The sequence below is a fragment of the Uranotaenia lowii genome, chromosome 3 (genome assembly GCF_029784155.1).
Source record: "Uranotaenia lowii strain MFRU-FL chromosome 3, ASM2978415v1, whole genome shotgun sequence".
Taxonomy (NCBI): Eukaryota; Metazoa; Arthropoda; class Insecta; order Diptera; family Culicidae; genus Uranotaenia; species Uranotaenia lowii.
Window position 1 is genome coordinate 132,077,298 of NC_073693.1, and position 12,037 is coordinate 132,089,334.

Consider the following 12,037-nt stretch of genomic DNA (forward strand, 5'->3'; position numbering starts at 1 on the left):
ATATATATATATATATGAAAGACCATGAAAGTACTGAAAACCTAGCGCACCGAGGCCGAAAACATCGCTAGCGATGAAGGTAAGTTTCAAAATTGTTTTGTTTTTTCTACCCCCCGTACAGCCCGGAGTAGATGCGAAAAAAGGCCGGACAAACACCGGAACTGTTCCAGCGCCAAACAAGGTGAAAACTGGGCAGAGAAACGACCATGCATTCACATCGTCACCAGCAGCGGTAGTAGATTTCTCTTTGGCGAAAAAACAACATCATCACTCGTCCAGATCCTCAATCACGATTGCGACCACACCACCAGTCACAACATTCCGGAGACCGGAGTGAGAACCAACACCATAGCAGCCAACTTTGGGTCGCAGAAAACGCACCGAACCATCTGCGTCGGCGCCCTTATTATTGGTGTAAAAAAAAGCCATTAAAACATAATTCAAAAATTGTTCTTGATGTATTGAGGTTATTGTAAATAAATGAGGTTTTTGTAAATAAATAGTGTATAAACAATAAAATAACGTGCAGATTGTTTTACTGGTCGCTTGCAATTACAGGTCGCTTGATTTTACAGGCCTGCAGTGTCCGGCATTAAAGCGCTAATCGCTAATTTGTCTGCTCCGTTATTGTTAGAAAATTATCTTTTTCATTTATTTTTTCACCAAACTTTTGTACTAGCAAATAGACAAACTCCACCACAAGTAATCAGTCAAGGAAGAATACATGCTTTTTTGAAGGTGTCTGCCGTTAAATCGCTAATCGCTAATTAGTCCGCTACTTTTTTGATGACAAATTTATTTTCTAACGGGATTTCTGTTGAAATAACGGAATAAACAAACTCCACCAGGTGCAATTATTTAAGCAGGAATACTGATAAATGTTTTTTTTCTATAAAGTGGTGGAGTTTTTTGAGGTGTAGGTTCTCTAAAAATAAAGTTAAAAAAGGAATGTACAAACAACAATGTAGCGGACTAACTAGCGAATAGCGTTTTTTTTACCTCTGCAGGCCTGTAATTTTAAATTATCCTGTGAATTGCCATGTCCTCGACCTGTAAAATTACGGTGAATGTCCTGCTCCTTTTTGTTACAGGACATTTACTGTAATTTTACAGAAAATAATTTTCGCTGTGTAGACTCGGAAACTACTGAACCGATCATCGTCAAATTTGGTTTCTGAGGGCTTTTGGGGCCGGAGATGGTTTCTATGAAAATTAAAACCCCATCCGACTTAAGGGAGGGGGGTTCCCATGGCTCCCATACAAAATTTGGAGTTTTTCGAAACAAATTGAAGTCATGCCATCCATTTTCTCGGTTTTTTCCCTTTGGGTGGTTTGTTTTTCGTCTCTATGTTCGAGGCGTCGCGAGAGGGTAGTAACCATGACATGGCATACTGATCAGTGGGAATATTTTGGCGCGTATTTCTCAACCTAGCATATTTTCAATGCAAGGGGTGGCGATATGAAGCCTTGATCATAGTACTTTGAAATATATAAGGTAGGCCATTCCGCTCTCTTTCAACGTATTGGTAAGAGACCCCGAAAAATAGTTTTGAAAAAAACTGGCAAATGTATGGAATAATCAAAAAATCACATTTTTCTGAAAGTTGACAAGAAATAAAATTATGAGAAAGATATGCACTGCTGAATTTTAATGCAACAAACAATATTTGGCTTTTCAACACCGCTAAATGAAATATGCAATGGACTTTTTCTCGATTTAAAACTAAAATTTGGTGTTATTTTTGCCTTGTGGTGGCCTTTTTCTTCTGTGATTTAAAAAAAAATTCAAACAAATTGACTTTTAATCACAGAAATACGAAGTATTTTGGACCATTTATAAATGTTTAACATAGACAGAAGAAAATATTACATTGCTTGCTTTCAAAAAAGAGGGACGACGATGAAAATTACTTTTGAATGCTCATTATTTATGGTTCAGATCCGAAAATCCAAGCAAAAAATAGTTTCCGATGAGCCTGAAGAATCAATCTTTAATCTAAAGCCCTTTTCAATAGAATCGATTGGCTATCGACGAAGAAATTAACAATTTTGATTGCTATTCCATATTGAACTGCCAAATTTTCATAACTATTTTTGTTGGTATGCAAGCATGCTGTGTACATAAATACACGGAGCTTTCGAGTGAGGTTAAGCGCAATGGCCTTCCTGTTATTTTCCATGTACTATGAGCCTTGATATGATTTTTTTTCTAATTGATCACATTTTCATATGTGATGAAAGAAATTAGAGAAACATGAACTATCAAAGAACGAAAGAACATAAGCCGTAAATATCATGAAAATTTCGAAAAAGATACAACGGCTCACCGACAGGACTTGAGCCAGCAATCTCCGCTTCGGTACAACGGCGCGTTAGCCAATTCCACCACGGTGAACGTGATGGAACCGGCGAACACGAGCAATCGAGCTCTGCCGATCAACTGCTGGACCTTCTATCGAAACACCATGTATATCCCGCATGTGATCTTTCCCTCTATTGATCTCTCTTGTTTCTCTAACCCCACCCATCGACTCGGGATTTTAGCCGAGCGAGCACATGGTCGATTGCTTCGGGTTTGCCGCAACTTACGGTCAGATGAAGAAGCAATCAGTGCCGCTCAAGGTTCTGAGCAGACCAGTTACACAGGGAGGTGTTGCTCTGTTGAAATCAATACTGATGTTATGAAATCGCTTGGTACATCTTTGTACCTGAAAATGATCACATTTTCATATGTGATGAAAGAAATTAGAGAAACATGAACTATCAAAGAACGAAAGAACATAAGCCGTAAATATCATGAAAATTTCGAAAAAGATACAACGGCTCACCGACAGGACTTGAACCTGCAATCTCCGCTTCGGTACAACGGCGCGTTAGCCAATTCCACCACGGTGAACCTGACCAAGTCCTGTCTGTGAGCCGTTGTATCTTTTTCGAAATTTTCATGATATTTACGGCTTATGTTCTTTCGTTCTTTGATAGTTCATGTTTCTCTAATTTCTTTCATCACATATGAAAATGTGATCATTTTCAGGTACAAAGATGTACCAAGCGATTTCATAACATCAGTATTGATTTCAACAGAGCAACACCTCCCTGTGTAACTGGTCTGCTCGGAACCTTGAGCGGCACTGATTGCTTCTTCATCTGACCGTAAGTTGCGGCAAACCCGAAGCAATCGACCATGTGCTCGCTCGGCTAGAATCCCGAGTCGATGGGTGGGGTTAGAGAAACAAGAGAGATCAATAGAGGGAAAGATCACATGCGGGATATACATGCAGGGTTGCCACCTATTTTCAAAAAATGTCTGGAACAATTGGGCCGAAATGTCTGGAAATGGGTATAAATGTCTGGAACATTGTAGTGTTGAGCTAGGCGGGGAGAATAGAATCGAAAAACGAAAAAAACGCCCGAACATCAAATTTTTCTGATCATTTCACCGACCAGTGCAAACATTGATTCTTTTATTTTCTTTGGGTTATTGTATTAAGCTTTATCATTCCTTTTAGAAAATTTGAAAAATGATATCAGGTTGAGCTTTTGTCGGTTCCAAAATGCAAAGTTTCAACAGCTCTATCCAGTTAATGGGTTAATTTCTGCCAAAATAAATGATTTTTCAAAAATAAGAATGCATTTGGTTGGTAATGCACATCACAAATCCTTCAAATCGAAACACATCAACCACTATCTCAATGTTTGGCTATGAAAAATGATGCAGCGAATTTCTATCCTCCCTACCCAGGTGTTGAGAAGCTTATTTCAATACTAAAATTTTAAAATAATACGTTATATCATAAATTAAAAGTTCAGAATATAAACCATCTGTTTAGCAATTTATATTCCGGAATCCAGGATCATTTAGAAATTGTTATTTCAAATTGATCCAAATTGGAAAAAAATAAAGTTAAAGATTTTGTTCCTTTCTGATTGCATACAGTCATATCTAGATTGGTAATATTGAAAAAGCTTTTTTCATTGTTAAAACCTTTCTATCAAGTAAAGCAAAAAATTCAGGTTAAAAAATGGATTTAGAATTTTTCCTCGAAGGAGAAATTGTAAAAGTAAAAGATATTTTAAGCACGACTTTTGAAGTATATTTTCACAGCGTGAATTAATTTGTGTATAAAATAACTTGAATGCAAACCATGCTGTGGATTCTAGGGCATTTTGACCGGAAGTTATAGATTACCGAAAAACACTGTAAATATAAAAAGCAAATTATTTAAATCTTCGTGTCGAGCATTTGTCCAACGAGGCTTGTCGAGATAATTTTTGTAACATTAAATAACATAACTTGAGTACATACGATTTTAAACAAGACATCGTAGGTTTCAATGTTTATGTATTCAGAATATCAATATTCTGATTTCACTTTTAAATAACTATTCAGATTAAAGTTTTCGTTAAAGACAACTAACACCATTTTGAGAAATCTCAGCCAAGTTTAGCAGAGCCTAGATTGCGACGTTGAATTAGTCAATGTCTACTTTTTCAATGGCTATGAAACGTCTAAAACTGTTTTTCAATTTCTTTTGCAATTTCACAATATATGTTTAACAACATAGCTCCTGAATTTTAACAAAAATAGTATTGATTTGATTTGGAAAGTTTGAAGCGTTTGTGTCTGGCGTAAAATTTGATAAGTTGTGATGTATGTAGATGATCCAGTTTGGAATGTTACGTAGGCACATGATTATGATTTTTTTATAACTACTTGTGATGTTTATACTAGAAACAAATGTAAATTGATTACAGAGTTTTCATTTCTTGTAACTGATTTGAGTTGGGGAATATGCCCATTAAACAATTTTTTCTGAGTTTTTCGGATTCTGATTTAGAAATCATATCAGTCTTTTAATTTCAGTCTCAGGTTTCAGATTGAAATAATAAATAAGCTCGGGCATATTAAAAAAATTCTAGCAAACCTGACCATTTCGAAACCGCACTTTCTCTGTTTAAAACTTCTCATAAATTTCCGAAAAACCAGTCACTTTCCGCGGACGGGACGCAAGAACGCGTGTTTTCATGCCACGGAAACACCAAGAAAAGAATGTCACATTGCCGCCGGCTGGTCGCGTTGTATTTAAATATGCCTTTTCACACAGCCCAGTGATGAAATAAGTTCGGGACGAAATGATTCCAAATTCACCCAGTATGCACGTTCGGACCGAGTAATGTCAAATTCTAGACAGTTTTCGTCCGAATTCGGACGATTATGATTCAAACTTGGTCAGAGTCATTCGGTGGGAACAAAACCCACCGGGCTGTTGATAAGAGCGAAGTGAGCTCGAACAACTCTACTCCACCTCAGTCAGTTAAAGTAGTCAATAATGCCAAAATAGATTAAAAATTTGAAAAAAAACTTTGTCAATCAAAAAATGTCTGGAATTGTCTGGAAGAAATACTTAAAATCTGGAAGTCTGGATACCAAAAAAAAAGTCTGGCCGGAGGTCAAAAAGTCTGGAAGATCCAGACAAAATCTGGAAGGTTGACATCCCTGTATACATGGTGTTTCGATAGAAGGTCCAGCAGTTGATCGGCAGAGCTCGATTGCTCGTGTTCGCCGGTTCCATCACGTTCACCGTGGTGGAATTGGCTAACGCGCCGTTGTACCGAAGCGGAGATTGCTGGTTCAAGTCCTGTCGGTGAGCCGGTTGTATCTTTTTCGAAATTTTCATGATATTTACGGCTTATGTTCTTTCGTTCTTTGGTAGTTCATGTTTCTCTAATTTCTTTCATCACATATGAAAATGTGATCATTTTCAGGTACAAAGATGTACCAAGCGATTTCATAACATCAGTATTGATTTCTAATTGATGCCTTGCTCATTTGTACAGCACATAGTTATGAATGACACCTAGATGTGACCCAGATTGACATTTTGCCCATCGAATAAAACATATACATTTTTTTTGCCAAAATCTGAAATTGAAAAATCATGGCATCTATTTTTAGAGATTTTCATTTCTTTGAGGGGTTTGTTTTTCGTCTCTATGGTCAAGCAAACGTCGTCGCAAGTAGATAGTAACCAAAACATACTGTTCATTGATCGCTGGAAAAATTTTACAATTAGGTGCCTATTTCTCAACCAAGTACCTATTTTTCTTATGCACATGGGGGCGATATGCAATCTAGATGCGTTTTTTCTGACTTAATTGTACACAGCACGTGGAAATAAATGACGCCTAGATGTGACACGGATTGGTATTTTATCAATCGAATCAAAACCAATTGAAATATTTCCAAAAATACTTCCATATTTAGTTCGTGTTAATGTGGGTAGCATTTATTGTCTAAAAAATATAAATTTAGTTCTGATGCTAATGAAATAATGGTATGACACTTTGCGGACAATTAAAAAAAAATCAGAAAGTAAAGAATTTACATACAATTTTAAACCCATTTTTCCTACAAGGTTATTTTTGAATCATATTGATAACAGAAATATGAATAAGATGTTTTCTACAGAGGGAGATCGGAAACATTTTGTTGAACATGTAAAAATGTACTTAACTGAAAAAGAAGATATAAAAGTCCAATCCGACACATGAACTGATCAAGAGCCTTTTCTTTACATTAGATAAAATAGGACTAACGTGTTCATAAGTGAAAGGTATCAGTGAAATAAACTGATTTTTATTGACCAAAAGTAATTCATCTTCAAAATGATTCAAAATGTTGGAAAAACCAGATGGGTTATTCCAAATGATGAAACTGAAGCGGATATTTAAAATTCTCAAATGTCTTTGTAAATAAAGGCAGCATTCGTTAAAAGTGGAATAATGAACATAAATTTATACTGCTGGAATACTGTAGATATATCAATGAAACTTGATAAAACAAAAAAACAGATATACGTATTAAATCCATTTTTGAAGCCATTACTCTGATGCATCTGAAAATAAGCTTTGCATTTACACTTACCCCAATATACGGGACAAATATTAACTTAGAAATTTGTGTTTGCCAACATTTTTGAATATTTGACTTTCAAAGAGAAAATAAAAAAACGCGGAGAAATTATTCAGTGATGCAACTGATATTTTTTGCTTTAATAAGTTTATTAAAAAAAGAAATTTGCACTGTATAAAATCAATAATTTTCTTACCATGATAAGTGTTGTTTGGGAAAACTTCAAGCTATAATGTCTCATGTCCACGAGTTTGGCATATGGCGAAACATTTTTTTAACATAATTTTGGTGCAAAAAGGATAGATATTCAAACTGCTTCGAAGGAAGAGGATGGTGAAAAAAGATGTTTGAAAATGTTTATTAAAAATCTTTTGCATCGTTTTTGTTTTCAAATTTCGATAGCTTATTTTTTTAACTCCAAATACATCATCTCAAGCAAATCAGGGGCTGGAAGTGCTCATAATACAGAATTTTAGGAATATACTCAAAAAACTGTCCCGATTCACGCTATTAATCGGTTTTCAAAATTCTATCTCCATAAGGTACAATGTGCAATAAATTCCGATATGCGAATCTTTTTCTTTCAATTAGAAATTTATGTAAACTCGAGCCAGGTAAATCAGCCTACCCGCTTCAATAGACTGAGTCGATTTGGGGTCATTTTTGAATTTGTCAAAACCTGGGGTCTTAAAAGCTTCGTCTTGGTCCAAAACTCATTCTTGATTTTTTGTAGAATTTTTAAGTAACGTTTACATGAGTAAATTTGAACTTTTAGGTTTGTATGGAAAAATTGAATATTTTGTACTGAAAAATCAACATAATTTTTGTTATTCTTGTGGAACCGAACCACCTGATGGTTTTTGTGCCAATTCATAAAATTCTTAAAGGAAATTTTCCGCTGAACAACTTTGTCGAAGACACTAACTTTGTATCTTAATAAACAATAAAGTTATTAGCAGTTTAACAGGAGTATGTCTTTTCGCATAGATAAACAATAAATTCAAATGACATCACTGCTCAAGACTCGCGAAGTATTGCATGAAAAGTAGTCATGCAATGCCTCGCCAGGCACCCAGCAGTGATGTCAATTGAATTTATCGTTTATCAATGCGAAAAGACATACTCCTGTTAAACTGCTAATAACTTTATTGTTTAGATACAAAGTTAGTGTCTTCGACAAAGTTGTTCAGCGGAAAATTTCCTTTAAGAATTTTATAAATTGGCACAAAAACCATCAGGTGGTTCGGTTCCACAAGAAAAACAAAAATTATGTTGATTTTTCAGTACAAAATATTCAATTTTTCCATACAAACCTAAAAGTTCAAATTTACTCATGTAAACGTTACTTAAAAATTCTACAAAAAATCAAGGATGAGTTTTGGACCAAGACGAAGCTTTTAAGACCCCAGGGTTTGAGAAATTCAAAAATGACCCCAAATCGACTCAGTCTACTGCTTCAAGCAGTGGGAGACAAATTTGGAAAAGAAGGGGGAGCTCCCATGTAAGTTTAAGATAAAAAGGTTTTCAAAGAACGGGACCATATTTTAAAAGAGGGCTTTTTTGCGTACGGATATTTGGCATATCTCAAAAATAGATGTGACAAATGTTTTTATGGAAGTTCGTAACTTTCCACTTTGGGAAAAAAAGATGGAAAATCCATAAATATTGACATTATTTGAGTCATTATGAAGCTTTAAAAACAGAGTACAAATTTCAGATCTTGAAAAACAAGTTTAAGGATCAAGCTTCAGTAAATAATAGATACTATCTTTGAATTGCAATTCGGAACTCCAGCTGCAGCTCTCATTTCAAAGTTGTTGGTTCTAAACCATGATGAGGTTTGATTTAAAAAAAAAATGCTTACAAAGATCTAAATTTGAATAAATTTTTACAAATTGCATCTATTTTATGAAAGGTGTAGCAATGCACACCGGGTCAGCTAGTGCAATATAAAATCTGTATGGGAGCTTAACTTTTCCCTTCCTATCATCCCAATGGAAGAAGCGAGAAGATTCAAATAATCACAGAGATATAACTAATTTTTAAACACCCTAATAAATTTTGTTTCATTAACTTGAATAGTTTTTGAATTATGTAAAAAATTGTGAGGAAGCAGCCTTCTTCTACCTTTTTATCTCCCAACTGTAAGGAGGAATGGGTTCCTAAGATTTATAGAAACATTTATCGTACCCCAAAACCCTTCCATTCCAAATTTGTTTCCATTTGCTCGATTTGTTCTCTAGTTATACCAAAAATACTATGGACGCCCCCCACCCTTCTCATTTTCCCAATTGTAAGGGGCGCCCTCTTTTATTCCTATCACCTCACTGGAACAGGGGAAAGATGTCAAATATTCTTTGTGACATTTCTCATGTTGAAACACTATCCCATGAGAAATTTGGTTTCATTTGCTTGATTAATGCTTGACTTATGTGAAAAGTAGTAATGAAGCCCCCTTTCCCCCTTCCTATCTCCCCACTGGAAGATGGAAGGGGTCTCAAATAAGCATAGAAACATTCCTTGTACCCAAATACCCTCCCGTGCCGAATTTAATATCATTTCCTTGGCCAGTTCTCGAGTTATGCAAACATTTGTCTTTCCAGCAAACATCTAATCGCATTATGAATGATAGTTCAAGTCGTTTACAACGTTACTGCGAATCGCAATTCCTATGAAATAAGTAAACAATCGTAAAAATGGTTACTGAAAGTCGGTTTATATTAAATACGATAATAGTCCGCCGTATTCGCAGATTCTGAAGACCATTTCGCTCTATTTGTTCTCCCGCTCAGGTTTCAAGTTTGATAAAAAAAAATAAGCTGATGTATTTGAACGAATTGTTCAATGGAGAAACACATTGATTTGATGTACCTGACGTTCGATTTGTAAAATATGAAAAGATATTCTAAAAATCTGAAAAAAACCGACAATTTTTTTCACAAAATTCCGTGATCTGTAACACGGATCACAAATTAACTAAATTTCTGTGAAATTATAGATTTTCGGCAACCTTGCCTACAGGTTAAACCAAGTCGTATTTTCACTGATTTTTGCATAGTTTTTTTTCGGATTTCACAACTGAAATTGATAAAGGGTTCTATAAAATTGAATGTTTGTTACTTACATTTGGATTAATTCCTCCGTAGCAAATTGAAACATGCTCAACTTCGCTTTTTTTTGCATTCATCTTCAGCAAAAAAGCAGCATTGACATAGGCCTTGGCATTTTGAGCACGTGGCTGTTCTTTAAACGATCGGAAAATGTAAAACCTTGGATCCAGCGCTGGTAACATGATTTGAGTCATAATTTTCCCTTGCATATCACTTTTGACAAACTGTTCCGGACTCAGTATTTCCTCAGATTTGTTTACGTCCACTGAAATGAATATTTGAAATGAATCGAGAGAAAAATCTTTACACTGTGACTTACCTATCTTAAGCTGAGCACCGACAGTTTCCAAAAGTAAGTACAAATCTGAAGGAAATTCATTGTGCATTTGCTTCAATGAAAGATTTCCCGCCAAAGATCCAACATTTCGGACTGCCACGTGAGCAATTTTCTCTACGTGTTTGATCATTTGTAAACAGTATTCAAATTTATCATTTTGTTGAGCAGCTGATCGCAGAACCGTTAAAAATTCCGTTAAGGACAAATTCGCCCCAACAGTCAACGATTCTCCGATGTCAACTGAATGAAGTTCTGGTACTGAATTGATGTCAATGAAAACTTGAAGGTCGTTACTTCTCCTGTAAACTCCGTGGCCAGTGTTGCCAGCCACAAACATGTACGGTTTATTTCCGATCTTTGCTAAAATTCCTAGCGCTTCATCTATCGTATGAACAATATAAAACTGTCGATTATCTGAAAATTTCAGATTCAAATATTTTCCGAGTTTGGCTTTCCTCGCAGTACATAATTGCTGGCAGTTGTCTTCCTTTTTACAACTGGCGCTCCAATCTTCAATGTCTGGGCAAGCACTTTTCAGCTTTTGATTAACATCGACTGCGAAAGATTTAAACGCATCCAAAATCGGACGATACCCAGTACATCGGCAAATGTTGCTATCGAGTGAATTTTCAATGTCCAACATGGAAAGCTCGGACCCTTTCTTCGATTCAAGCATGCTGTACATGGTCATGACGAATCCCGGAGTACAAAACCGCATTGCGTTCCATTGAGTGATGCCAATCGACGCTGAACCGGGTGGTAGCCATCGGTTTTGGATCCAATGCCCTCGACGGTAACGATGTCTGCCCCGTGGCAGGAAAATACCGAATACAGACACTGGAAATTAAAATTTTCAACTAATAGCTTAATCATCTCAATCCACAAAACGACTCACGGAATTCACAGCACCGGAAATCACTTCCCCAGTCACGGGATGAAGTCTGCGGATCATGACAATGCAGGCTCCACATCCTCCCTCGAGGCACATGAACTTTGTTCCGCTAAGATGAGCATGCTTCCGGATGAAGGTGTTGAGAGAAGTATCAGCTGGTACAGTTTCTGGGGACACTAAATGCAAACAACAAATTAAAACACTCAATTTAGTTTTCCGAAATCATTACTATTTACCATGGTAAATCTGTCCGTTAATCGTGAAGGTCGCCCTCATTTGTTCGGAAACGTGTGGACGCAAACAGTGCTGAAAATGCACTAACCGTATCGTATTCCGTTGAATGTGCATCGCCGATATCTCAAGGGAATGGTTGGTGGGCAAAAGTTTGTTGGAGCCAAACGATCATATGTTTCAAATATTTTAATAAAGCTAAGTACAGTTGCTCGATTGATCATGTGAATTCGGGAAAACATTTTCAAATGATGATTTAATATATTTTTTAAATTAACGGGTATTATTGAGATTGCCAATCAATATTAGAATAGTTGCCCTGCTTAAGACCTCTTAAAGTGTTGATATCGAAAGTATATTTTTTGCAGAAATGATTGCAAAACTGCATTTTTTCACTCTTAAGCATCCCTCAAACCATCCAATAATTTTTGGTGTTTTTGCTGCTATACATCGCAATAAAAATTTTGGAAGCTGTTCATCCAGTCTTAAATAAGCGCAACGAGTTTTAATTTTGTATGGGAAAATATAATTTTTCATTCATAAATCGCCAGAGA

The 12,037-nt window shown here is 36.0% G+C and overlaps 1 protein-coding gene across 1 annotated transcript in view; it reads right to left on the reverse strand.

Moving 5' to 3' along the window:
- Window positions 1–11,560, reverse strand: part of LOC129755436 (xanthine dehydrogenase-like) — a 17,556-nt gene extending 5,996 nt beyond the window's left edge. The window contains 5 exon segments of the mRNA XM_055751932.1: window positions 10,038–10,288; window positions 10,343–11,071; window positions 11,074–11,197; window positions 11,256–11,428; window positions 11,489–11,560. Coding sequence (XP_055607907.1) covers window positions 10,038–10,288; window positions 10,343–11,071; window positions 11,074–11,197; window positions 11,256–11,428; window positions 11,489–11,528 — 1,317 coding nt within the window. The 5' untranslated portion in view covers window positions 11,529–11,560.
- Between the last annotated feature and the right edge of the window lie 477 nt (window positions 11,561–12,037).